The sequence below is a fragment of the Erinaceus europaeus genome, chromosome 12 (genome assembly GCF_950295315.1).
Source record: "Erinaceus europaeus chromosome 12, mEriEur2.1, whole genome shotgun sequence".
Lineage (NCBI taxonomy): Eukaryota > Metazoa > Chordata > Mammalia > Eulipotyphla > Erinaceidae > Erinaceus > Erinaceus europaeus.
This window is the reverse complement of record NC_080173.1, coordinates 44485614-44509240: the sequence shown is the minus strand read 5'-3', so window position 1 is coordinate 44509240 and position 23627 is coordinate 44485614. Positions and strand designations below refer to the sequence as shown.

Here is a 23627-nt window from a genome sequence, read left to right as displayed (position 1 = left end):
AACAAAGCAAAAACTTGAGTGATTTTTAACTTAGTGAAGATAGCTTGTGTCAAAACACAAGACTGGACAATATCAGATGTGAATTCTCCCTCTGCAGCATTATCACATGCGTCATCAATTACTGCCATGCCTAAGTCTAGCATCATGCCAGCACATTAAGACAGAAGGTACTGTATGCAGTGTTCACTGGACCCGAAAAACAGAAATACAGGGGAGTGGGGGAGAAAGAAATCCTAGAGAAGAAATTTAAAAAAAAAGAAAGAAAGAAAGAAAAGAAAAGAAAAGAAAAGAAAAGAAAAAGAAAGAAGGAAAAAAAAAAAGGAAAGAAAGGAAAAAAAAAAAAGGCAGACCGTGCAATACAAACCAGATCATGGCTGCTTAGCTAATATGGGCCAACTGCTGTGGAAGAAAAATGTCGAACACCCCAAGTTGTATAAATTTCTGTAAACATCTAAACATACACACAAACACACACAACACCAACCTAATTAGGATCATAAATATATGTTGATCCTTTACTATGTTATAGTTCTGAAAATAAAGACTAAAGTTAAAATATCTGTACTCTCTTGTCTTGTTTTCCTGAGAAAGAAGAATCTAGTGTTTCTTAAAGAAGAGGCAGGGAGCTGTCTTCACCGCTTTAAAGATTAAGGCTTTGGGAGTTGGGCGGTAGTGCAGTGGGTTAAGCGCAGGTAGCGCAAAGTGCAAGGATCACCGTAAGGATCCAGGTTCGAGCCCCCAGTTCCCCACCTGCAAGGGCGTCCTTCACAAGTGGTGAAGCAGGTCTGCAGGTGTCTATCTTTCTCTCCCCCTCTGTCTTCTCCTCCTCTCTCCATTTCTCTCTGTCCTAACAATAACAATGACATCAATACAACAACAATTAATAACTACAATAAAACAAGGGCAACAAAGGGGAATAAATAAACAAATACTTTTTTAAAAGATTAAGGCTTCCTCTTTGATCACTTTTTTTCCATTCACAATTACAAATAAGTCACTGAAACGCTTTAGTGAATATGCACACTTAAACACAAATGCTAAGTACTGACAATACTGACAATCTTAGACATTTTAATAACAGATTACATAATTTGAAAATGGGCTTTTCAAAATAATGTTCAAAATTTTTTTAAAAAATTAAATTCAGTAAGATTGATTTCCTTATCTTGTTGTTTTGTATCAACATACAAAAGGAAAGTACTGATATATAAAAATCAGACAAACATCTTTTAAGTTGTGGAAACTATGTTTCTTAAGAGTCTGGTAAATAAAATGTATTAGTCAATCCTAAAACTGTTCTTAAGTAACATTTCACCCAATTATGTTGTCAATGAAAGATATGTCTTTTTAAAGGATCAAAATACATTTTACTCCCTTATTCAATTTACAAAAACCTCAACTTTTAACTTACTATCTTTAACAGAATGTCAGTATGGGCCAAATGATACTTTTCCACCAAAATTCTGCTGAATAAATTATTTCTAGATTTTTTTTCAGACTAAATTCCCAACATACTATGAGATTATACCCCAAACTTATTTGATTACTATGGGCATGCAAGAAAAAAATTCTGGGCTATACTATAAGTTGTTAAGTTTAACTTCATTCACATCAAGGGTCACACAAACAAAGCCTAACTAGCTATGACCCAAAATTAAGCATTAATCATCTTACCGATTCTATAGGTTTGTCAAGTGATGCTTGTTCAATTTCCAAATGTCCTTCTTCATACTGATCAAAGTGATTACCCTGAAAAACAAAAACAAAGACAACATTTCATTTTCCAAAAGCAGTAAGTGTTGAACTCACTGATTATCTGATCAAATGAGGGGTTATTTTTAGTTTTCTATTTTCTCAGTAAACAGGCAAAATTGCACCACAAATCCAGACTTTTAAAAATCTATAAAGTTAAGGGCCTGGTGGTGCACTTGGTTGGGTGCACACATTACCATATGCTGGACCATTTGGAACATTGAGTCTTTGACTACATTAGGAAGACTACAGAATCTTAAAATCAAAGAACTATACTATCTTTTTTCCTTCATTCCTTTCTCATAAGAACCTCACATCACACTTGGGACAGACTTCTTCAGATGAAAGACAGATGCAGGCAAAGGAAGGAGAGAGATATCACAGAAGGATGCTTCTGCTGAGGAAATGGCACACTTATGTGGCATGCCAGGGTGTTGTATGCTTTACATTGGGTTCTAGTTCTCCCCCGCCAAGAGAACTGGATCAGTCCAGTTAGTTTCGCGGGCCTGCTTGGCCCCGCCCCGAAGGAACCCCGAGAGAGGGTTCAAAAGTGCCAGAGTTACAGAGTTCCAGGGTTCCTGAGTTGCAGAGTTAGAGAGAGTGCTTGCGCCACCGCAAAAAGACAGCAGAGTTCTGTTTGGTGATTAGTTTGTCTTAGTTTATGAATCGTTGTTCCTGAATAAAGAAATACAGCTTCCCTGCCCAGCCGTTGTCTCCGCGTCTCTGTTACCCGCCCGTGAAGCCAACCCGGCCGGCAAGAGCCTCCGAATTTTAACAACACCAGGGGATCTGAACTTCGGCCACAATTCATGGTAGAGCAGGCACCCTGCCAGATGAGTTATCTCTCTTGTGGTTCTTTTTCACTTTCATAAAACAGTTCTGTGCTGAATTTTTATACCGAATAAAGCAAATAATTATACAAGAATACAAATGAAGTCTAAATTATAGTACTGTTTATAGTTAACATGTTCTTAACTAAAACCACTAAAATATTCAACTTTAAATTGTTATCTCCCATTTCAAGAAATGAACAATCACAACTTCTTCACACAGCATATGAAGCTACAAAAGAACTGCTAAGAAAAGTGGCTATGGCTGTATAATGTCATGTAGACCATAAAGTTCTCACAGCAACTAGAATAAAAATAGTTCAAAGTACAAAGACAAGTTTCTCTAGTCTCCCTACTCCCATAGAAAGTAAGTTCATTCAACAATTTGTTTGGCTTTGTATGTTAACTGTCTTTTCAGCCACCAGGTTCCAGATGCCAGCAGGATGCCGGCCAGGCTTCCCTGGACTGAAGACCCCACCAATGTGTCCTGGAGCTCAGCTTCCCCAGAGACCCACCCTACTAGGGAAAGAGAGAGGCAGACTGGGAGTATGGACCGACCAGTCAACATCCATGTTCAGCAAGGAAGCAATTACAGAAGCCAGACCTTCCACCTTCTGCAACCCACAACGACCCTGGGCCCATGCTCCCAGAGGGATAGAGAATGGGAAAGCTATCAGGAGAGGGGATGGGATATGGAAATTGGGTGGTGGGAATTGTGTGGAGTTGTACCCCTCCTACCCTATGGTTTTGTTAATTTATCCTTTCTCAAATAATAAATAAATTTTAAAAAAGTAAGTTCATAATCTGACTTTAAATCAGAATGTCAATTCTCTGACTTCGTTTCTGTTATAGAAAGCATGATAATTTGGGAGTCCTACACAAATGAAGGGACTATTGTCTAGACTTCAACAGCCTACGTTAACTCGATGTGGAGATTTAAGACAAAAAGTTACTTTGCTTTTTAGAATAGAAGTGTAGGTTTTTGTTTTTATCAGAGCTCTGCGAAGCACTGGTTTATGGTGGTGCTGGGAATTGGACCTGTGACTTCAGAGCCTCAGGCATGAAAGTCTTTTGAATAACCATTTTGTGTTCTCTCCCACCCATAAAAATAAAATGTGTGGTAAAGGCTATTAAAAAGAATTATAAGAGGCCAGGCAGTGGTGCACCTGATTAAACACATACATCACAGTGCACAAGGACATGGGTTCAAAACCCTGGTCCCTACCTGCAGGGGAAAGCTTCACAAGTAGTGAAGCAGGACTGCAGGTGTCTGTCTTTCTCCCTCCCTATCTCCCCCTTCCCTCTCAATTTCTGGCTAACTCTATCCAATAAATAAAGATAAAAAAATTGTAATAGGACATGGAGTGAGTTTTCCAAAGGCAACATCAAGTTTAAGATGAACAGAATAAGGGGGCGAGGCGGTGGCACACCTGGTTAAGTGCTCACATTATAGTGAGCAAGGACCCAGGTTCAAGCCCCTGGTCCCCATCTGCAGGTGTCTCTCTGTCTTTCTCCCTCTCTACCTCCCCATCCCTTGTAAATTTCTCTCTGTCTCTATCCAATAATAAATAAATAAAAATATTTTAAAAAAAGAACTAAAGTCAGGAATTCAAAGTCTGAAGAAAAGTGATCAACAAATACTAAACAAGAAAATGAAACACTAGTTTTATGATCTCTTTAAAATAGCACCTGCCGGGAGTCGGGCGGTAGCACAGCCAGTTAAGCACACATGGTGGTACAGAAAGCAAGGACCGGAGTAAGGATCCTGGTTCGAGCCCCCGGCTCCCCACCTGCAGGGGAGTCGCTTCACAGGCGGTGAAGCAGGTCTGCAAGTGTCTTGTCTTTCTCTCCTCCTCTCTCCATTTCTCTGTCCTATCCAACAACAACGACATCAATAACAACAACAAAAATAACTACAACAATAAAAACAAGGGCAACATAAAGGGAATAACTAAATATTTAAAAAATATATAGCACCTGCCTTGCTCACTCAGCAGAGTGTACACTTTACCACACAAAAGGACCTGAGTCTCCACATCCAAGAAAAGCACTACAGCACACAGGTTTTATGATGTCTCTTAACTCCTAAAGCAAAGAAAAAAAGTCTCAGGACAGTGGAAGCTTCCCTGTTTTGTTTTGTTTTGATTCCAATGGAGGGGATGGGACTCACAACTCTGGTGGTGGTGCAAGGATCCCAGTTCAAGCCCCCGGCTCCCCACCTACAGGGGGAATACTTCAAAAATGGTGAAACAGGTCTGCAGGTGTCTATCTTTCTCCCCTCCATCTCAATGTCTCTCTATCCTATAAAAAAAAAACCCAAAAAACATTTTTTTTTAAATGGCTACAGGAGCAGTGGATTCACAGTGCAGGCACTAAGCCCCAGTAATAACCCTGGAGGCAAGGGGAGGGGGAGAGAGAGAGAAAAAAGAGAGAGAGAGAAGAAAGAAAGAGAGAGAGAGACGGAAGGAAGGAAGGAAGGAAGGAAGAAAGGAAGGAAGGAAGAAAAGGAAAGGAAAGAAAAAAAAAAAAAAAGACTGACTGACTTATGTGGTCCGGGAGGTGACAATGGATAAAGCATTGGACTCTCAAGCATGAGGTCCTAAGTTCAATCCCCAGAAGCACATGTACCAGAGTGATGTCTGATTCTTGTTTTCTCTCTCTCCTATCTTTCTCATTAATAAATAAAATATTTTTTAAAAAAAGAAAGGAAAATTTATTTAGGGTTGGTAAAAAGCTCACTTGGATACTGCTCTGCAGTATGCACAACCCAGGTTTGAGCCCTACCCTCATTGTCTCAAAGGAAGCTTTGGTTCTCGAAGGAAGTTTTGGGCCTTTCGACTCTCTTTACCTTTTAGCCTCTATATTTAAAAAAAAAAGTTTTGTTTTACACTTTTTTAGTTAATTTATTTTATTTTGGATAGAGCCAGAAATCAAGAGTGAAAGAGAAGACAGAAAGAGAGATAAAAAAGACACCTGCAGGGAGTCGGGCGGTAGCGCAGCGGGTTAAGCGCATGTGGCGCAAAGCACAAGGACTGGTCTAAGGATCCCAGTTCGAACCCCCGGCTCCCCACCTGCAGGAGCGTGGCTTCACAGGCGGTGAAGCAGGTCTGCAGGTGTCCGTCTTTCTCTCCCCCTCTGTCTTCCCCTCCTCTCTCCATTTCTCTCTGTCCTATCCAACAACGACGACATTAATAACTAAAACAATAAAAACAAGGACAACAAAAGGGAATAAATAAATAAAATATTAAAAAAAAAAGACACCTGTAGCAATGCTTCACCACTTGTGAAGTTTCTCTCCTACAGATGGGGACGGAGTTGAGCCAGGTTCCTGTATTGAGATGTGTGTACTCTATCAGGTGCACCACCACTCAGCCCACCCCCTCCCGCCAAAAAAAAAAAAGTTTTGGGGGGTCGGGGACAGCACAACAAGTTAAGCACAAGTAGTGCAAAGCACAAGGACCAGCGTAAGGATCCCAATTCAAGCCCTCAGCTCCCCACCTGGAGGGGAGTCACTTCACAGGTGGTGAAGCAGGTCTGCAGGTGTCTTTCTCTCCCCCTGTCTTCCCCTCCTATCTCCATTTCTCTCTGTCCTATCCAACAACGAACGACATCAACAACAATAATAACCACAAGGAGACTATACAACAAGGGCAACAGGGGTGGGGGGAATGTCCTCCAGGAGCAGTGCAGGCACTGAGCCCCAGCAATAACCCTGGAGCAAAAAAAAAAAGTTGTTTCTTTTTTTAAACCAGAGCACTGGTCAGCTCTGGCTTATGGTGGTGCAGGGGACTGAACCTGGGATACTGGAGCCTCAAGCATGAGAGTCTCTTTGTATGACAATTACACTATCTACCCCCACCCAAAAAAAGGTTTTTAAAAAGATTTTATGATCACATCACTGTAGCACATGTGATGCCAGAGGTCAAACTTGTGATCTCATGTTTTGAGAGATTAGCACCTCTCCTTATTAAAAACAAAACAAAACAAAACAAAACAAAAAAAACAAGTTTATTCACTGACTAGTCAAAGCAAGAGAGATGGGGGGGAGGGAGAGAATGAGTCACCAGAGCACAGCTCTGGCACATATGATGAAGATCAAACTTGGGACCTCATGCTTCATAGTCCAACACTCCAACCACTGCACTGTCTCCAAGAATACTATAGTTTTATTTTACTTTTAAACCAAAGCATCACTCAGGTCTGGCTAGTGGCAGTGCCAAGGATTAACTCAGACTTCTTATATGCAAATTATGTGTGCTATTGCTGTGCCATATAAATTTTAAATGAGTTTCAAATCAGGGACCAGGAAATACCCCACTCAGTGGAGCACATAGCTCACTATAACTGGGTGGGTTTAAGCCCTGGCATTACACGAGACTACCACAAACTTAGGCTTCCTCCATGGGTGGTGGAGCAATGTTGTGGTATCTCTCCCTCTAATGGCCTCTCTCTTTCACTTTTTAAACTAAAAAAGGAAAAGAAAAAATAGCTCAAGAATAGGATGCCCCAGTGCAATATTAAAAGCATAAAATAGGGCCGGGCAGTAGCACAGCAGGTTAAGCTCATGTGAAGTGCAAGGACCAGCCTAAGGATCCCAGTTTGAGCCCCCAGCTCCTCACCTACGAGTGGGGTGGGGGGATGGGGAGGGGGGGTGGGTCGCTTCACAAGTAGTGAAGCAGGTCTGCAGGTGTCATATCTTTCTCTCCCCAGTGTTTACCCCTCCTCGGTGTTTACACCTCCTCTCTCAATTTCTCTGTCCTATCCAAAAAAGCAATGGCAACAATAACTATAGCAACAAGGGTAACAAGGGAAACAAAATGGGAAAAATGGCCTCTAGGAACAGTGGATTTGTAGTGCAGGCACCGAGCCCCAGCAATAACCCTGAAAGCAAAAAAAATTAAATTAAAAAAAAAAAAAAAAAAAAAAACATAAAGCAGGATCAGATGGTGGCATATCTAGTTGAACACACATTACCATGTGCAAGGGCCTAGGTTTGAGCTCCCAATCCCCCCTTGCAAAGGGGACTCTTCTGAGTGGAGCAGCAGACCTGCAGGTATCTTATCTTTTTCTCTCCCTCTCTCTCTCCTTCTCCCCATTCAATTTCTCTGTCCTAACAAATAAAATAAATAGAAGAGAAAAAAAATGACCTCTGGAAGGTGGTGAAATTACAGTGCCAGCATGGAGTCCCAGTGATAACCCTAGTGGCAATTAAAAAAAAAAAAAAATCCCAAGCCATCCTACAATGTAGTTTTTGTATTTCAATATTTATTTATTTATTCATTCCCTTTTGTTGCCCTTTATTATTATAGTTATTATTGTTGTAGTTATTGATGTTGTCGTTGTTGGATAGGACACAGAGAAATGCAGAAAGACAAGACACCTGTAGACCTGCTTCACCGCTTGTGAAGCCACTACCTTGCGGGGGGGGGGGGGGGGGGGGGGGGGGGCGCGAGCTCGAACCGGGATTCTTACGCCGGGTCCTTGCTTTGTGCTTAACCCGCTTCACTACCGTCCGACTCCCCTTACAGTGTAGTTTTAAGAGTAATTTCTCAGGTGGCATAGGAAGGGGCATAGTGGATAAAGCATTGCACACTCAAGCATGAGGTTCTGAGTTTGGTCTTGGCATTCTATGTACCAAAATGATATTCTGGATCTTATTCTCTTTCATAAGAACAACAACGGGGGTCTGGCGGTAGCACAGCGGGTTAAGCGCATGTGACGCAAAGCACAAGGACCGACGTAAGGATCCCTGTTCGAGCCCCTGGGAGGGGAGTCGCTTCACAAGCAGTGAAGCAGGTCTGCAGGTGTCTTTCTCTCCCCATCTTCCCTCCTCTCTCCATTTCTCTCTGTCCTATCCAACAATGAATAATATCAACAATAACAATAATAACCAGAACAAGGCTACAACAACAAGGGCAATGAAGGGGGAAAAATGGCCTCCAGGAGCAGTGGATTCATGGTGCAGGTACTGAGCCCCAGCAATAACCCTGGAGGTAAAAAAAAAAAAAAAAAGGTTTAAAAACAACAACAACAACAAAAACAGTAATTGCTTAGAAAACACATTCCAGGGTTTGGGGAGGTGGTGTACCTTGTTGGGTGCACATGTTAAAATGCTCAAGGACACAGTGAACTCAAGCCCATGGTCCCCACCTTCAGGGGAAAAGTTCACAGTGCTTGCCCCCTGATTTCTGTCTCTATCCAATAAATAATAAAAGAAAACAGATTTCACTATCAAATTAATTCTGAATACTACCCGCTTTAAGAGCTAAAATATGACTTTCTTAAATAGAGCCAGAAACAGAAGGGGGAAAGGAGAATGAGACACCTGTAACATTGTTCCACTTTTATGAAGTGTGTCTCCCCTCCCCCCCCCCGCCCCTCCCCACACACACCAAGAGGAGCAGGGACTTGAACTGGGTCCTCATATATAGTAACAGCTAGTGCTATACTGGGTGGGCAACTGCCCACCCCCAAAATATAACCTTTAATTTATGCTAATGATTTATTTTAATTTAATTTTATTTTATTTTATTTTATTGCCAGTATGGTTATCCCTGGGGCTTGGTGCCTGTACAACAAATCAGCTGCTCCTGGTGGCCTCCCCCCCCCCTTTATTTGATAGAACAGAAACTATGAGGGGAAGAAACGGAGAGAGAAGGAAGACACCTGCAGTATTTGTTTCACTGTTTGTGAATCTTCCCAAGTACAGGTAGGATGTGGGGGGTTCAAACCAGGGTGGACAAATCAAAAGTTTGGGGGGGCCAGGCGTTAGCACACCGGGTTAAGTGCTCATGGTGCAAAGCACAAGGACCAGCGTACGGATCCTGGTTCAAGGCCCCGGCTCCCCACCTGCAGGGGAGTCGCATCACAAGTGGTGAAGCGGGTCTGCAAGTATCTATCTTTCTCTCCCTCTCTGTCTTCCCCTCCTTTCTCAATGTTTCTCTATCCTATCCAACAGCAATGACAACAATAATAACAACAACGAAAAACAACAAGGGCAACAAAAAGGGAAAAAATGGCCTCCAGGAGCAGTGGATTTGTAGTGCAGGTACAGAGCTCTGGCAAAGAAAAAAAAAAGTTTTAAGAACCAGACCAGAAGTGATTTTACATTTCTTTATTATTATTTATTTTCCCTTTTGTTGTTCTTGTTGTTTTATTGTTGTTGTAGTTATTATTGTTGTTGTTAGTGATGCCATCGTTGTTGATAGGACAGAGACAAATGGAGAGAAGAGAGGAAGACAGGAAGAGAGAAAGATAGACACCTGCAGACCTGCTTCACCACCTATGAAGCGACTCCCCTGCAGGTGGGGAGCCAGGGGCTCAAACCGGGATCCTTATGTTGGCCTTTGTGCTTTGCACCACGTGCACTTAACCTGCTGCACCGACCCCCTATGGAAGCTTCATGAATTTGCATGTCATCCTTGCACAGGGGCTATGCTAATCTCTGTATCGTTCCAATTTTAGTGTATGTGCTGCCGAAGCTAGCACTACATTTCTTAAAAATAATGCTAAAGATTTTAAAATGAGTGCAGGCAGTGGCGCACTTAGTTAAGCATACACAATACAGTATACAAGGATGCAGGTTCAAGTGGTTCCCATTTGCAGGGGGAAAGTTTCTTTACAAGTGGTGAATAGGGCTACAGGTATCTCTCTTCTCTCTCCCTCTACCTCCTCCTCACCTTTCCATTTCTCTGTCTCTATCCAATAATAAAAAAATAAATACTTTCATATAAAAAAGATTTTAAAATGCACACAATAAAGTCAAAAGATAAGTTTACCCAAATATAATATTCATCATACTATGGGTGAGGTGCTAGGTTCAAGCCCCAAGACCACATAAATAGCATCAGGTGAAACTATGTGGAAGAAGAAGCAGTCTTGTGGTGTTTCTCCCTTTCTATCTATATCCATATTAAACTCTCAACAACAAAAAAAATCAGCCCAAGGAGACCCCTCAGTAGTGGTACTGAGCATGTACAATGTCCTAGGCTCATTCTTCCGCAAGGCAAACAAAAAAAGTCATACAAAGTAAAGATTACAAAAGCTGGATAACAAGAGACAAGCATACTTTAATGATGACACTTTAGTCACATCAGATCACCTGGGGCCCTAGTCAGGGAGCCCTGGGGTTTCCACACAGACATGATGGGCCTAGACCTCTAACAGATCCCTCTCTCCACTGTCACTAGTCATCTCTATCAGGAACAACATACTGAACGCCTCTGTGGGCCCCTATAGGGACCTTGCCCTCAAATGTGGATCAACAATGGAAGGGACTGTTCCGTTCTCTGAAGGGAGGTTGGACAACATACTCTACTGGGAAGATGGATCCTGAAATTAGTGCAGCCTGGAATGTTCCTAGTCATGACAACAGAATGTGAGCTCAGACCTACAGGGATGCAAAGGTTACATAGGCTCCTAAGCTGAATATGGGCTCCAGATCAAATTGATGGGGTATACAGTTAACAATATTTAAATACTCGGGTCAAGTGCACGTGGCGCAAAGCTCAAGGACTGACGTAAGAATCTCGGTTCGAGCCCCTGCCTCCCCACCTGCTGGGGAGTCGCTTCACAGGTGGTGAAGCAGGTCTGCAGGTGTCTATCTTTCTTTCCTCCTCTCTCAATTTCTCTCTGTCCTATCCAACAACGAACGATATCAACAACAAAAATAATAACCACAACAAGGCTACAACAACAAGGGCAACAAAAGGGGAAATAAAATGGCCTCCAGGAGCAGTGGATTCATGGTGCAGGAACTGAGCCACAGCAATAACCCTGAAGGCCAAAAAAAAAAAAAAAAAAAAAGAAGATACATAACAGCTCTAGTTTCTTTTAAGTCACGATTCTGCTTTCCAAGTATAGGACAATGTGAAAATTTCTTTACAATTTCATTTGGGGAAAAATGTTTTCACTTTGTTTGATCTCTTAAATATATTGGAATTTCCCTAAATTTACCCATATGTGGGATCTCTTTATTTGCTAATCAGTGCTGATTTTTAGCATTCACATGATCCTCCAACTGTGCCTGTTTCAATAATTAATCAAATGATAACCAGTGGAACAATTAAACTTAGAAGAGCCAATTATTCATAAAATTTAAAGATCACAAACTATTATAAAAAGGTTATTTAATTTCTTTTATTTTTTATGATCGTTAGTTATTGGATAGAAACAGCCAGAAATTGAGAGGAAAGGGGGTGATAGAGAGGGAAAGAGCAGCAACACTGCTTCACCAGTAGCAACTTACCCCCTGTAGGTGGAGACCAGGGAATAATGCATTCCAACATAGGCATTCTACTAGGTGCATCACCACCTGGCCCCAAAAAGTTATCTAATTTCTTTCTATACTCTTACAACATAAAATGTTAATAACATTCTTTAAAAAAAAAAACAAAACCTGCAGGTGTCATTACCTCCCCCCCCCCTTTTTTTTCTTTGCTTCCAGGGTTACTGATGGGGCTTAGAGCCGGCACCACAAATCCACTGTCCAGGAGGCCATTTTTTCCATTTTATTGGATAGACAGAGAAAAACTGAGAGAAGAGGGGTAGACAGAGAGGGAAAGAGAAAGACAGATACCTTCAGAGCCAGGGGCTCAAATCCAGATCCTTATGATTAGTACTATGTGTGCTTAACCAGGTGCACCATCTCCCAGGCCCTCTCTATCCTATCAAATAAATAATTTTTCAAAATGTCATCCTGGAGCACTGAAGCTCCAGCAACAACAAAATAAAACACAAATACTCCAACAAAAATTAGTATTTTGTAATATGAATATAGTAATTGTAGCCCAAACTCACAACTCAAGTAACAGACTAGTTTATAACGTGTAGTTTACAGATTTGAAAACACATTAATTTCAGAAGTCATGAACAAAAAAAAGTGCTTATCAAATAAAGTTATAAATGATAGATTATTTCATAGTTCATTTATGATCAGATTCAGTGTTCCTCTAAATAAGAGGGAGGCAAGTCATCTCTGTTGACCTCTCATCCCTATATATTCCAAATAAAGTAATTCTAGCATCATCCTAAACACTTAATAATAAAATGTTTCAGGTAAGGATAGTTAACTCAGTGGTAGATCACCTGCCTTAAAGTCCTGGGTTTGCACCACATGAGAAAAACAGACAAGATGTGTCAGAATTCCACTGATAGTGGAGCAGTGTTTTGTGCTTGTACTCTTCCTCCCACTTTTTTTTTTTTTAATGAAAATGTGTCAGGAAGAAAAACCCATCCAAAAAGAAATGGGATATTATAGGAATTTATTAGTGTCACTTTATTAATATACTTAAGATTTATTTCAATTTGAAGAGCTGGGTGATGGTACACCCAGTTGAGTACACGTTACAGTGCACAAGGATCCAAGTTCAAACCCTGGTCCCCACCTGCAGGAGGGAAACTTCATGATCAGTGAAGCAGTGCTGCAGATGTCTCTCTCCCTCTCTACTTTCCCTCCCCTCTGTTTTTGTCTCTATCTGAAAAAATAAGTAAATTTTAATTTATTTCAGTTTGGAAAACAGCACCACTGTAATCAGTTCCTCAAAATCAATTCACTATTGTTTTCATATATAGTCATATATGTAAATCATATAGATTTACAACAATTTCCTATAAATTATAAAAACAAAAGAGCTCTGAAGTTAAAGGCACAAGAAACTGAGTATTATCATTTGCTAACTATAACATTGGAGAAATGACCCAAACTCTCTCTAGGACTAGTCCTACCTTTCACAAGCTTTGAAATTCAGATTACTACCCTATGTGTTACCATATAGGTTACATGGGTTAAAGACACACATAGTGAATTATACTATTAAAGCACTGTAGAAGACAATAAAAAAAACAGAAGAATAAATTCACTTATTAAATTTAATTCTGTGTATGTTGGCAGAAAAGACAGTTGGTTAGCAATCTCAGCAACTAACTAACAACTTGAACACACACTATACTGGGCCAAGCACATGAACATATCATACAAGTGTCTAAAAATATATCAGCACCTGCCTGACATATCAAGTTTTCTAGGATAATATGACCAGAAGAAACTAGTTTCCAAAAAGAGCACTACACTGAAAAACAGGGGTGAAGTGGGGTGGTGGGGAAGGAGAACAACACTAGAGAAAACCCATTTAGATATATATGCAAAATGAAGCATACAATCCATTCAAAAAGGTACGGAAAGAATATTTATGAGATCCTATGGGATTCACAGTAATGCTTTTTTTAAAACTACTGACTGGTATAATCTTTATTCAGACACTTAAACAAAAAACTCTGCACTAGTTCAAAGAAAAATATGATGTGCAAATAAAATGAATTTTTAAAAATATTTCCTTTTGTTGTCCTTGTTTTATTGTTGTAGTTATTATTATTGTCATCGTTGTTGGATAGGACAGAGAGAAATGGAGAGAGGAGGAGAAGACAGAAACGGGGAGAGAAAGACAAGACACCCGCAGACCTGCTTCACCGCTTGTGAAGCGACTCCCCTTCAGGTGGGGAGCCAGGGGCTTGAACTGGGATCCTTATGCTGGTCCTTGCACTTTGCGCCACCTGCATTTTACCCGCTGTGCTACCGCCCAACTCCTATAAAGTGAATATTTTTAAAGAAGTCCTCGTTTATGTCCTTGCTAAGCTTAAAACTACATAGTCCAGGGCCAGTAAGATAGTTCATCTGGGAGGGTGCCTGCTTCAGCATGAATGTGACCCAGGTTTAATGCCCCATGGGACTATTAATGCTGTGATGTCTTTCCTCTCTGAAAGTCAAGAGACAAAGACAAACAAACATGGCTCATTATTACAACTCTCTAGTTTATACTCTTTTGCTCCACTTTACATTAATTATGGCTAATGGAGATGGGATTATAATCCACTGTAACTGTTAAGTATAGCACATCTAACACAATTGTTTATAAATTAAATCTTCCTACTTAAAAGATTGTTTTGATCTCCATTCTCCTGCTTGTACACCATAAACAGCTACTATAATCTTGTTTGGAGTATTAAATTATCTTACTTTTGTAGCTCTGAAGCCTGGCAGATGGTGCGGTGGGTATGGAGCTGAACTCCAAGGCATGAGATCCTGAGTTTGATCCCTGGTATGCATGTGCTAGAGTGATGCTCTGGTTCACAACCCTCCACCCCCAAATAAACATTTTATTTTTGTAGCCCTGGCTTTCACTTTGTCACTATATCCAATGGTTTACTCATTGTTTTAAGAGACAAATTCTGCATGCTCCACTTCAATATTTTTATCCTGGCTATTGTCTAAAAATGTATGTCTTCCTATTCTTTTCCTTTGCAAAAATATAATCTCATCTTTCAAGATTCAGCTCAAATGTTAACTTCACTGGGCTGGATAGTGTGACTGCTTAGTCAAGCATATAACCTAGGTTCAGGAAAGTTAAGGAAACTTCAATGTAGTGGTAATCTTTCTCTCTTTCCTTGTGTCTCTTTTTTTTTTTTTTTTTTTAATATTTATTTTTTTATTCCCTTTTGTTGTCCTTGTTGTTTTATTGTTGTAGTTATTATTGTTGTTGTCGTTGTTGGATAGGACAGAGAGAAATGGAGAGAGGAGGGGAAGACAGAGAGGAGGAGAGAAAGACAGACACCTGCAGACCTGCTTCACCGCCTGTGAAGTGACTCCCCTGCAGGTGGGGAGCCGGGGTTCGAACCGGGATCCTTATGCCGGTCCTTGTGCTTTGCGCCACCTGCGCTTAACCCGCTGCGCTACAGCCCGACTCCCTCCTTGTGTCTCTTTATTAACTCTTTCCTTGTGCCTCTTTTTAAAAAATATTTATTCCTTTTTGTTGCCCTTATTTTTTTATTGTTGTAGTTATTACTGTTGTTGTTATTCATGATGTTGTTGGATAGGACAGAGAGAAATGGAGAGAGATGTGGAAGACAGAAAAGGGGAGAGAAAGACACCTGCAGACAGGCTTCACGACCTGTGAAGCGAATCCCCTGCAGGCAGAGAGCCAGGGGCTCGAACCCGGATCCTTATGCCAGTCCTTGTGCTTTGCGCCCTTGTGTCTCTTTTATTAACTCGCTGCGTTACCACCGGGCTCAGTGGTGCAGCAAATGAAGCCCACGTGGCTCGAAGCACAAGGACCAGAGCAAGGATCCCAGGTAGAGCCCCGGGATGCCCACCTGCAGCAGGGGTCACTTCACAAGCGGTAATGCAGGTCTGCAGGTCTTTCTCTCCCCCTCTGTCTTTCCCTCCTCTCTCAAGTTCTCTCTATCCTATCGAACAAAAATGACAATAATAATAACAACAGCAATGATAAACAACAAGGGCAACAAAAGGGAAAAAATAGCCTCTAGGAGCAGTGGATTCGTAGTGCAGGCAGGGAGCCCGTGTTAACCCTGGAGCAAAAAAAAAAAAAAAAAAAAAAAACCCTCAAATAAGCATGTCTTAACTAATTTCCCCCTCAGATAAACTCATAAATTACTTTTAAGAACAAATGTTACTCAAATATTAACAATCTTTCCTAATATTAGGAGTAGCCCAGGAGGTAACACAGTTAATAGAATGCTGAATTTAGGAGTAAGAAGTCCAAAGTTTGATTCCTGGTATTCCATATCCCAGAGAGATGTGGTTCTCTTTCCCTCTCTCATTAACATATAATTAAATAAATCTTTGATTTTAAAAAGCACTATCCTTAAGAAGGATGAGAAATTACATTGCTCTATGGAAAAATGTTACATGAGTCATAGATATGCATACTGTGTTCCAACAATCATTATTTTAATAGTCAGTCACAAAGGACCAATAACTTTTTTTCCATTATCGCTCTAAAACTTAATAGAACTTTTTTTTTTTTTTTTAAATAAGAAACTCTTTTACTTTAATTCTAGGAAACACTGAAATGTATTGAAACTTCTCATTGAAATCAACACAAGTGCCAGAATGGCAAAGATGACAAATTAGGCCTCATGAGATGAAACTAAATGTAATAATACAACAATATTTTCTAGTTGAAAATATCTTGAACCTAGTACACAATGGAGGACGTTGGCAGTAATAGTGTGCAGATACCTATCACGGGGAAGTAAGAAATTGTGTCATATGACAACTATCTTGTAAATCATTATGTCTCAGAAAAATTTTTTTGAAAAAGAAAAATTTTGAGTGACATACAATGCAAGAGCTATCTGACCTCAACATTAAGTCAGTAAAATAAAGGTAAATGATCTGGATGTTGGTAAACTGAATAAAGTATTAGACCCTTAAGCATAAGGTCCTTAATCTGATGCCCAGCAACATATGTACCAGAGTGATGATCTGGTTCTTTCTTCCTCTTTCTCATTAATAAGTACGGCGGTAGCGCAGCGGGTTAAGCGCACATGGTGCAAAGCGCAAGGACCAGTGTAAGGATCCTGCTTCGAGCCCCCGGCTCCCCACCTGCAGGCAGGGGAGTCGCTTCACAGGCGGTGAAGCAGTCTGCAGGTGTCTCTCTTTCTCTCTCCCTCTCTGTCTTCCCCTCCTCTCTCCATTTCTCTGTCCTATATAACAACGATGACAACAACAACAATGAAAAAACAAGGGCAACAAAAGGGAAAATAAATTAAAAAAAGAAATCATGTATATTTGATTTCCCAGCTCTATATAAAAAAAAAAAAAAGTTGTGTGGGAGATGGCACAGCAGATAAAGCATTGGCCTCTCAAGCATGAAATCCTGAATTCAATCCCCAGCAGCAGCACATGTACCAGAATGATGTCTGATTCTTTCTCTTTCCTATCTTTTTCATTAATACATGAACAAAATCCTTTAAAAAAAATTTTTTTTTGCCACTAGGGTTACTGATACCTAAAAAATGGCTCCGGGGGTCGGGTGGTAGCACAGCGGGTTAAGCACATATGGCACAAAGCCCAAGGACCATAAGGATCCCGGTTCCAGCCCCGGCTCCCCACCTGCAGGGGAGTCACTTCACAAGTGGTGAAGCAGGTCTGCAGGTGTCTTTCTCTCCTCCTCTCTGTCTTCCCCTCCCCTCTCCATTTCTGTCTATCCAACAACGACAACATCAATAACAACAACAATAAAACAATAAGGGCAACAAAAGGGGAAATAAATAAATATTTTTTTAAGGTTTTAAAAAAATGGCTCCACCTCTCCTGGCAGCCTTTTTTTTCCCACCAAAGAGCACTTCACTACTTGGGTTTATGGTGGTGCCTAGGACCTCTGGTGCCTCAGGCAAAGAAGACTTTTTTGCATGACCCTTACTTGCACTGTCTCACTACTGATAGAGGGTGATAGAGAAGAGACACCTGCAACACTACTTCCCTGCTCCTGAAGCTTCTCTCCTGCAGATGAGGACCAGGGATCCTTGGAGAGGGGAGACAGAGGAGAGAATAAGACACCTTGTAGCACTGCTTCACTACTCATGAAACTTTCCCTCTGCAGACGGGGACCATGAGCTTAAACTTAGATCCTTGCAACTGGCAATATATGTGATCAATCATATGCACCACTGCCTGATACCCAAGGATTTTTTTTTTTTTGGTCTTAAATACATATACTACTCTTTACCTTCCAAATCACCATCAAGGAACCTTCCTGGCGACTGTTCTTTTTTTTTTTTTTTAAATATATTTATTTATTTTCCCTTTTGTTGCCCTTGTTTTTCACTGTTATAGTTATTGTTGTTATTGATGTCATTGTTGTTAGATAGGATAGAGAGAAATGGAGAGAGATGGGGAAGACAGAGGGGGAGATAAAGATAGACACCTGCAGACCTGCTTCACTGCTTGAGAAGCAACTCCCCTACAAGTGGGGAGCCAGAGGCTGGAACCGGGATCTTTATGCTGGTTCTTGTGCTTTGCGCCACGTGCACTTAACCTGCTGCACTACTGCCAACTCCCCTGGGGTGACTGTTCTTTAATCACTCTTGATGCTCTGAAAAAATACTAACCAACAATACTGCATTTACTAGTAATCATACCAGTTCATCATTTTGAAATTTGTATGTTTTCGATTCCAATCCTGTCCACCAATCATTATATGTATAGGGAACATAAAAGTAATGCTACAGGGGCCGGTAGCAGGGGTGGTAGCGCAATGGGTTAGGCGCACATGGCGTGCAGTGCAAGAACCAGCATAAGGATCCCGGTTCAAGCCTCCGGCTCCTCACCTGCAAGGGGGTTGCTTCACAAACGTTGAAGCAGGTCTGCAGGTGTCTTTCTCTCGCCCACTGTCTTCCCCTCAACTCTCGATTTCTCTCTGTCCTATTCAATTAAAAAAACAATGATAAACAAGAGCAACAAAAGAGAAAAAAATGGCCTCAGGAGCAGTGGATTCATAGTGCAGGCAACAAGCCCCACTAATAACCCTGAAGGCAAAAAAAAAAAAAAAAAAAGAAAGTAATGCTTCTGTGTATCAGTGTAATGGGAGGGGAGCGTCACAAGTGGTGAAGCATTTTTGCAGGTATCTCTCCTCTCCCTTCTCTTAATACAAAAAGAAAGGAAGCTGGGGAGAGGGGTGGGGGAGAAGGCCACTGGGAAGGGTGAATTATGCAGACACCAAGCCTCAATGGTAGAGAGAGAGACAGAGAAAGAACTAGAGCACCACTCCACCACTTTTGAAGCTACCCCTTTTCACATGATGTTTCTATTTGGTGACTGGAGGCTCAAGCCCATAGTAGTATGCATTCTACCACATGAGCCATCTGCCAGCACCCTCAAATAAAATGTCTTGAGAACTACATATTACAAAATAACAATGAGATACCACTTCACTCTTGTGAGAATGTCATACATCAGAAAAGGTAACAGCAGCAAATGCTGGAGAGGGTGTGGGGTCAAAGGAACCCTCCTACACTGCTGGTGGGAATGTCAATTGGTCCAACCTCTGTGGAGAACAGTCTGGAGAACTCTCAGAAGGCTAGAAATAGACCTACCCTATGACTCTGCAATTCCTCTCCTGGGGATATATGCTAAGCAACCCAACACACCCATCCTAAAAGATCTGTGTACACATATATGTTCTTGGCAGCACAATTTGTAATAGCCAAAACCTGGAAGCAACCCAGGTGTCCAACAACAGATGAGTGGCTGAGCAAGTTGTGGTATATATACACAATGGAATACTACTCAGCTGTGAAAAATGGTGACTTCACCGTTTTCAGCCAATCTTGGATGAAACTTGAAAATTTCATGTTAAGTGAAATAAGAAGGATGAATATGGGATGATCAGAAACAGAACGATGAATATGAGATGATCTCACTCTCAGGCAGAAGTTGAAAAGCAAGATCAGAAAAGAAAACACAAGTAGAACCTGAAATGGAATTGGCATATCGCACCAAAGTAAAAGACTCTGGGGTGGGTGGATGGGGAGAATACAGGTCCAATAAGGATGACAGAGGACCTGGTGGGGGTTATATGGGAAATTGGAGAATGTTATGCGTGTACAAACTATTGTATTTACTGTTGAATGTAAAGCATTAATTCCCCAATAAAGAAATTTTAAAAAATAAAATAAAATAAAAAACAAAATAAAAGCCTAGTCAATGCATTTCAGTTGTGTAAGAAAACTATTCAAGAATTTTACCTCATTCACTGTAATACCCACTATAATGCTCTTCTTCATAAAGTACTTTTTTTTTTTAAGATTTCACTTATTTATTAATGAGAAAGATAGGAGGAGAGAGAGAAATGTGCTACCAGAGACTTAACTTAGCACTTCATGCTTGGGAGGAGTCCAATGCTTTATCCACTGTGCCACCTCCTTGACCACTTATACCTTTATTTCAAATTATATTATACATTATTCCCTCAAGATGAACGATCTTTTTTTTTTTTTTTTTTTTACATTTTATCTATTGGATAGAGACAGAGAAAAATTAAGAGGGAAAGGGAAGGGGGGGAGAAAGACACCTGCAGCACTGCTTTACCACTTGTGACAATTCCCTCCTGCAGGTGGGGATAGGTGGCTTGAACCTGGATCCTAGTGAACTGTAACATCTGTGCCCAACCAGGTAAGCCACCACCTGACTCCTTGAACTTTCATTTAAAAAAAAAAAAATTAAGGGAAGAGAGAGGGAGAGAGAAAAGTGACCAGAAGCATCACATGGGAACATGCAGTGCCAGACTGAACTCTGGATCTCATAAAGTCCAACACTTTATCCACCTCCCAAGACCACTCAAGATGAACTTTTAAACACTAAATTCTAGGTTTGTGGTGCCTTTGAAAAGGCACCGGCTGGGCGGTGGTACACCTGGTTAAGTGCACATATTACCATGTAAAAGGACCCCAATTCAAGCCCTGCTCCTCACCTTCATGGAGGAAGCTTCACAAGTGAAGTACTGTTCTATGTGTGTGTGCATGGGCATATGCAAGTGTACTATCAATAAAAAAATTAATAGATATAATAATTATCTGAAGGATATTCTACAAATACACTACATCAGAAAAATATGTAACTTACAACTATTTACGATTCTGATTACTTGTATAGATTTTATAAAATCCTTTGCCTTTTATATTTGTCTCTCTCACTTTATCACTTACTGATTTATTATAACTTTTTTGTTTGAAATCTAATGTAGAAAGTATTCAGAACAGAGAAGAATGAGAGAATCATCAATCCTCTGCAGGTACACAAACTGAAAACATTCCTCACTAGCATCTGCTATGTTTCACTATTAGTAACTGCACAACCACTAAAAACTAAACAGTGGGAGTCGGGTGGTAGTGCACTGGGTTAAACGCATGTGGCGCAAAGCACAAGGACCGGCCAGGTGGGGAGCCGCTTCACAAGCAGTGAAGCAGATCTGCAGGTGTCTATCTTTCTCTTCCCCATCTCTCTCCATTTCTCTCTGTCCTATCCAACAACAATGACATCAAGAACAATAATAACTACAACAATAAAACAAGGGCAACTAAAAGGAAAATATTTTTTAAAATTTTTTAAAAACTAGTGTTTTTTAATATCTTGCAGCTTTACATAACTGTACATATACAACTTTCTTTACTGAAACTATAATTCAAAATGCTGAATACATCTGTACCTTAAAGTGCATTACCTAAAAAAAAAAAAAAAAAAGAAGTAGAAACGCAAAGCAGAAATTGACTGAGTTTGGAATATGGCACCAAAGTAAGAAAGCAGAAGTATACTAGAGTTTGCAGTATCTCCCTAATACTTCCTCTCCACTTTTCCAAGCTTTGGGTCCATGATTGCTCAACAATTTGTTTGGCTTTGTATGTTAACTCTCTTTTCAGTCACCAGGTTCCAGGTGTCATCAGGATGCCGGCCAGACTTCCCTGGATTGAAGACACCACCAATGTGTCCTGGAGCTCAGCTTCCCCAGAGACCCATCCTACTAGGGAAAGAGAGAGGCAGACTGGGAGTATGGACCGACCAGTCAACGCCCATGTTCAGCGAGGAAGCAATTACAGAAGCCAGACCTTCTACCTTCTGCAGCCCTCAATGACCCTGGGTCCATGCTCCCAGAGGGATAGAGAATGGGAAAGCTATCGGGGGAGGGGGTGGGATATGGAGACTGGGCGGTGGGAATTGTGTGGAGTTGTACCCCTCCTACCCTATGGTTTTGTTAATTAATCCTTTCTTAAATAAAAAAATAAAAAATAAAAAAAATAATAAAAAAATAAAATAAATAAAGTGCATTACCTATTTCCCCCTAATTTGTCTAACATTTCTTTTTTTTTTTTTTTGCCTCCAGGTTTGTTGCCAGGGCTCGGTGCCTGCACCATGAATCCACTGCTCCTGGAGACCATTTTTTCCCCTTTTGTTGCCCTGTTTTATCATTGTTGTAGTTATTATTGTTGTTGTTGTTGCTAGATAGGACAGAGAGAAATCGAGAGAGATGGGGAAGACAGAGAAGGGGAGAGAAAGACAGATACCTGCAGACCTGCTTCACTTCCTGTGACGTGATTTCTATGTATGTGGGGAGCCAGAGACTCGAACTGGGATCCTTATGCCGGTCCTTGCGCTTTGCGCCACGTGCGCTTAACCCACTGAGCTACCGCTGGACTCCCTAACATTTCAATCTGTGAAATAAGCTTTAATTTAGTAAATGTACGCAGAAACCATCATTCAGAAATTTAGATCAGATTCTTTTTTTAACTATTTATTTATTGGGCAGAGATGGAGAAAAAAAGGGACCTACAGACCGTCTGGCTTTACTGCTCATGAAGCTTTCTCCTGAAGATGGGGACCAGAGACTTGAATCCAGGTCCTTGTGTATGGAGACGTGCACTCAAGCAAGTACCCCTACCACTTGGCCCCTGAAGCCAGATTATTAACAGTAGTAGTTAAAAAGGTTACCATAAAAATGCCTAAACTGGAAGAACAGTTAACAATATAAACTCTAGAATACAACATAATTTATCACTGTCAGATGCCTCCTTAGAATGCTTACAGTAACTAACAAACAAATCAAGACAAATAGTGGTCCGGGAGGTGGCACAGTGGATAAAACATTGGATCTCTCAAGCATGAGGTCCTGAGTTCAATCCCTAGCAGCACATGTACCGGAGTGATCTGGTTCTCTCTCTCTCCTAACCCTCTCATTAATAAATAAAATATTTTTAAAAAATCAAGACAAAGAGTGGAATTTGTAGTTGTATCACTCCTCTGAAAATTTGTCCTTTGTAACCTGTAAGTTTATCATCCATAGTTAATGATTCAATTAGTCATGCAAAACACACAATTGTTGGTAGAGATAATGGTCATAAGCAAAGGTTCAAGAATCAAGAAGTTGGGAGTCGGGCGGTGGCACAGCGGGTTAAGCGCAGGTGGTGCAAAGCGCAAGGACCAGTATAAGGATCCCAGTTCCAGCCCCAGCTCTCCACCTGCAGGGGGGTCGCTTCAAAAGTGGTGAAGCAGGTCTACAGGTGTCTTTCTCTGCCCCTCTCTGTCTTCCCCGCCTGTCTCCATTTCTCTCTATCCTATCCAACAATGATGACATCAATAATAACAATAATAGCTGCAATAATAAAAAAACAAGGGCAACAAAAATAAATAAATAAAAATAATTAAGAAGTCAGAGTCTGAATCCAGGGTATCATTTACCAGATGTATGTACTTGG

General features: G+C 40.8%; 1 protein-coding gene and 1 non-coding gene across 6 annotated transcripts in view; both read right to left on the bottom strand.

The window, feature by feature from the left end:
* GPATCH8 (G-patch domain containing 8) overlaps positions 1–23627 on the bottom strand; it is a 104682-nt gene that overhangs the window by 77173 nt on the left and 3882 nt on the right. For 3 of the 5 annotated variants that reach the window (XM_016191999.2, XM_060203395.1, XM_007531815.3), the window contains exon 2: positions 1675–1749. In XM_016191999.2, coding sequence (XP_016047485.1) covers positions 1675–1749 — 75 coding nt within the window. Of the gene's footprint in view, positions 1–364; positions 400–1674; positions 1750–23627 lie in introns of those variants that run through there. The other 2 variants (XM_060203394.1, XM_016192001.2) reach the window with 2 other exon arrangements.
* LOC132542253 (U6 spliceosomal RNA) lies at positions 9967–10070 on the bottom strand. Its single transcript, XR_009553356.1, has one exon. It is a non-coding gene; the product is annotated as a U6 spliceosomal RNA (small nuclear RNA).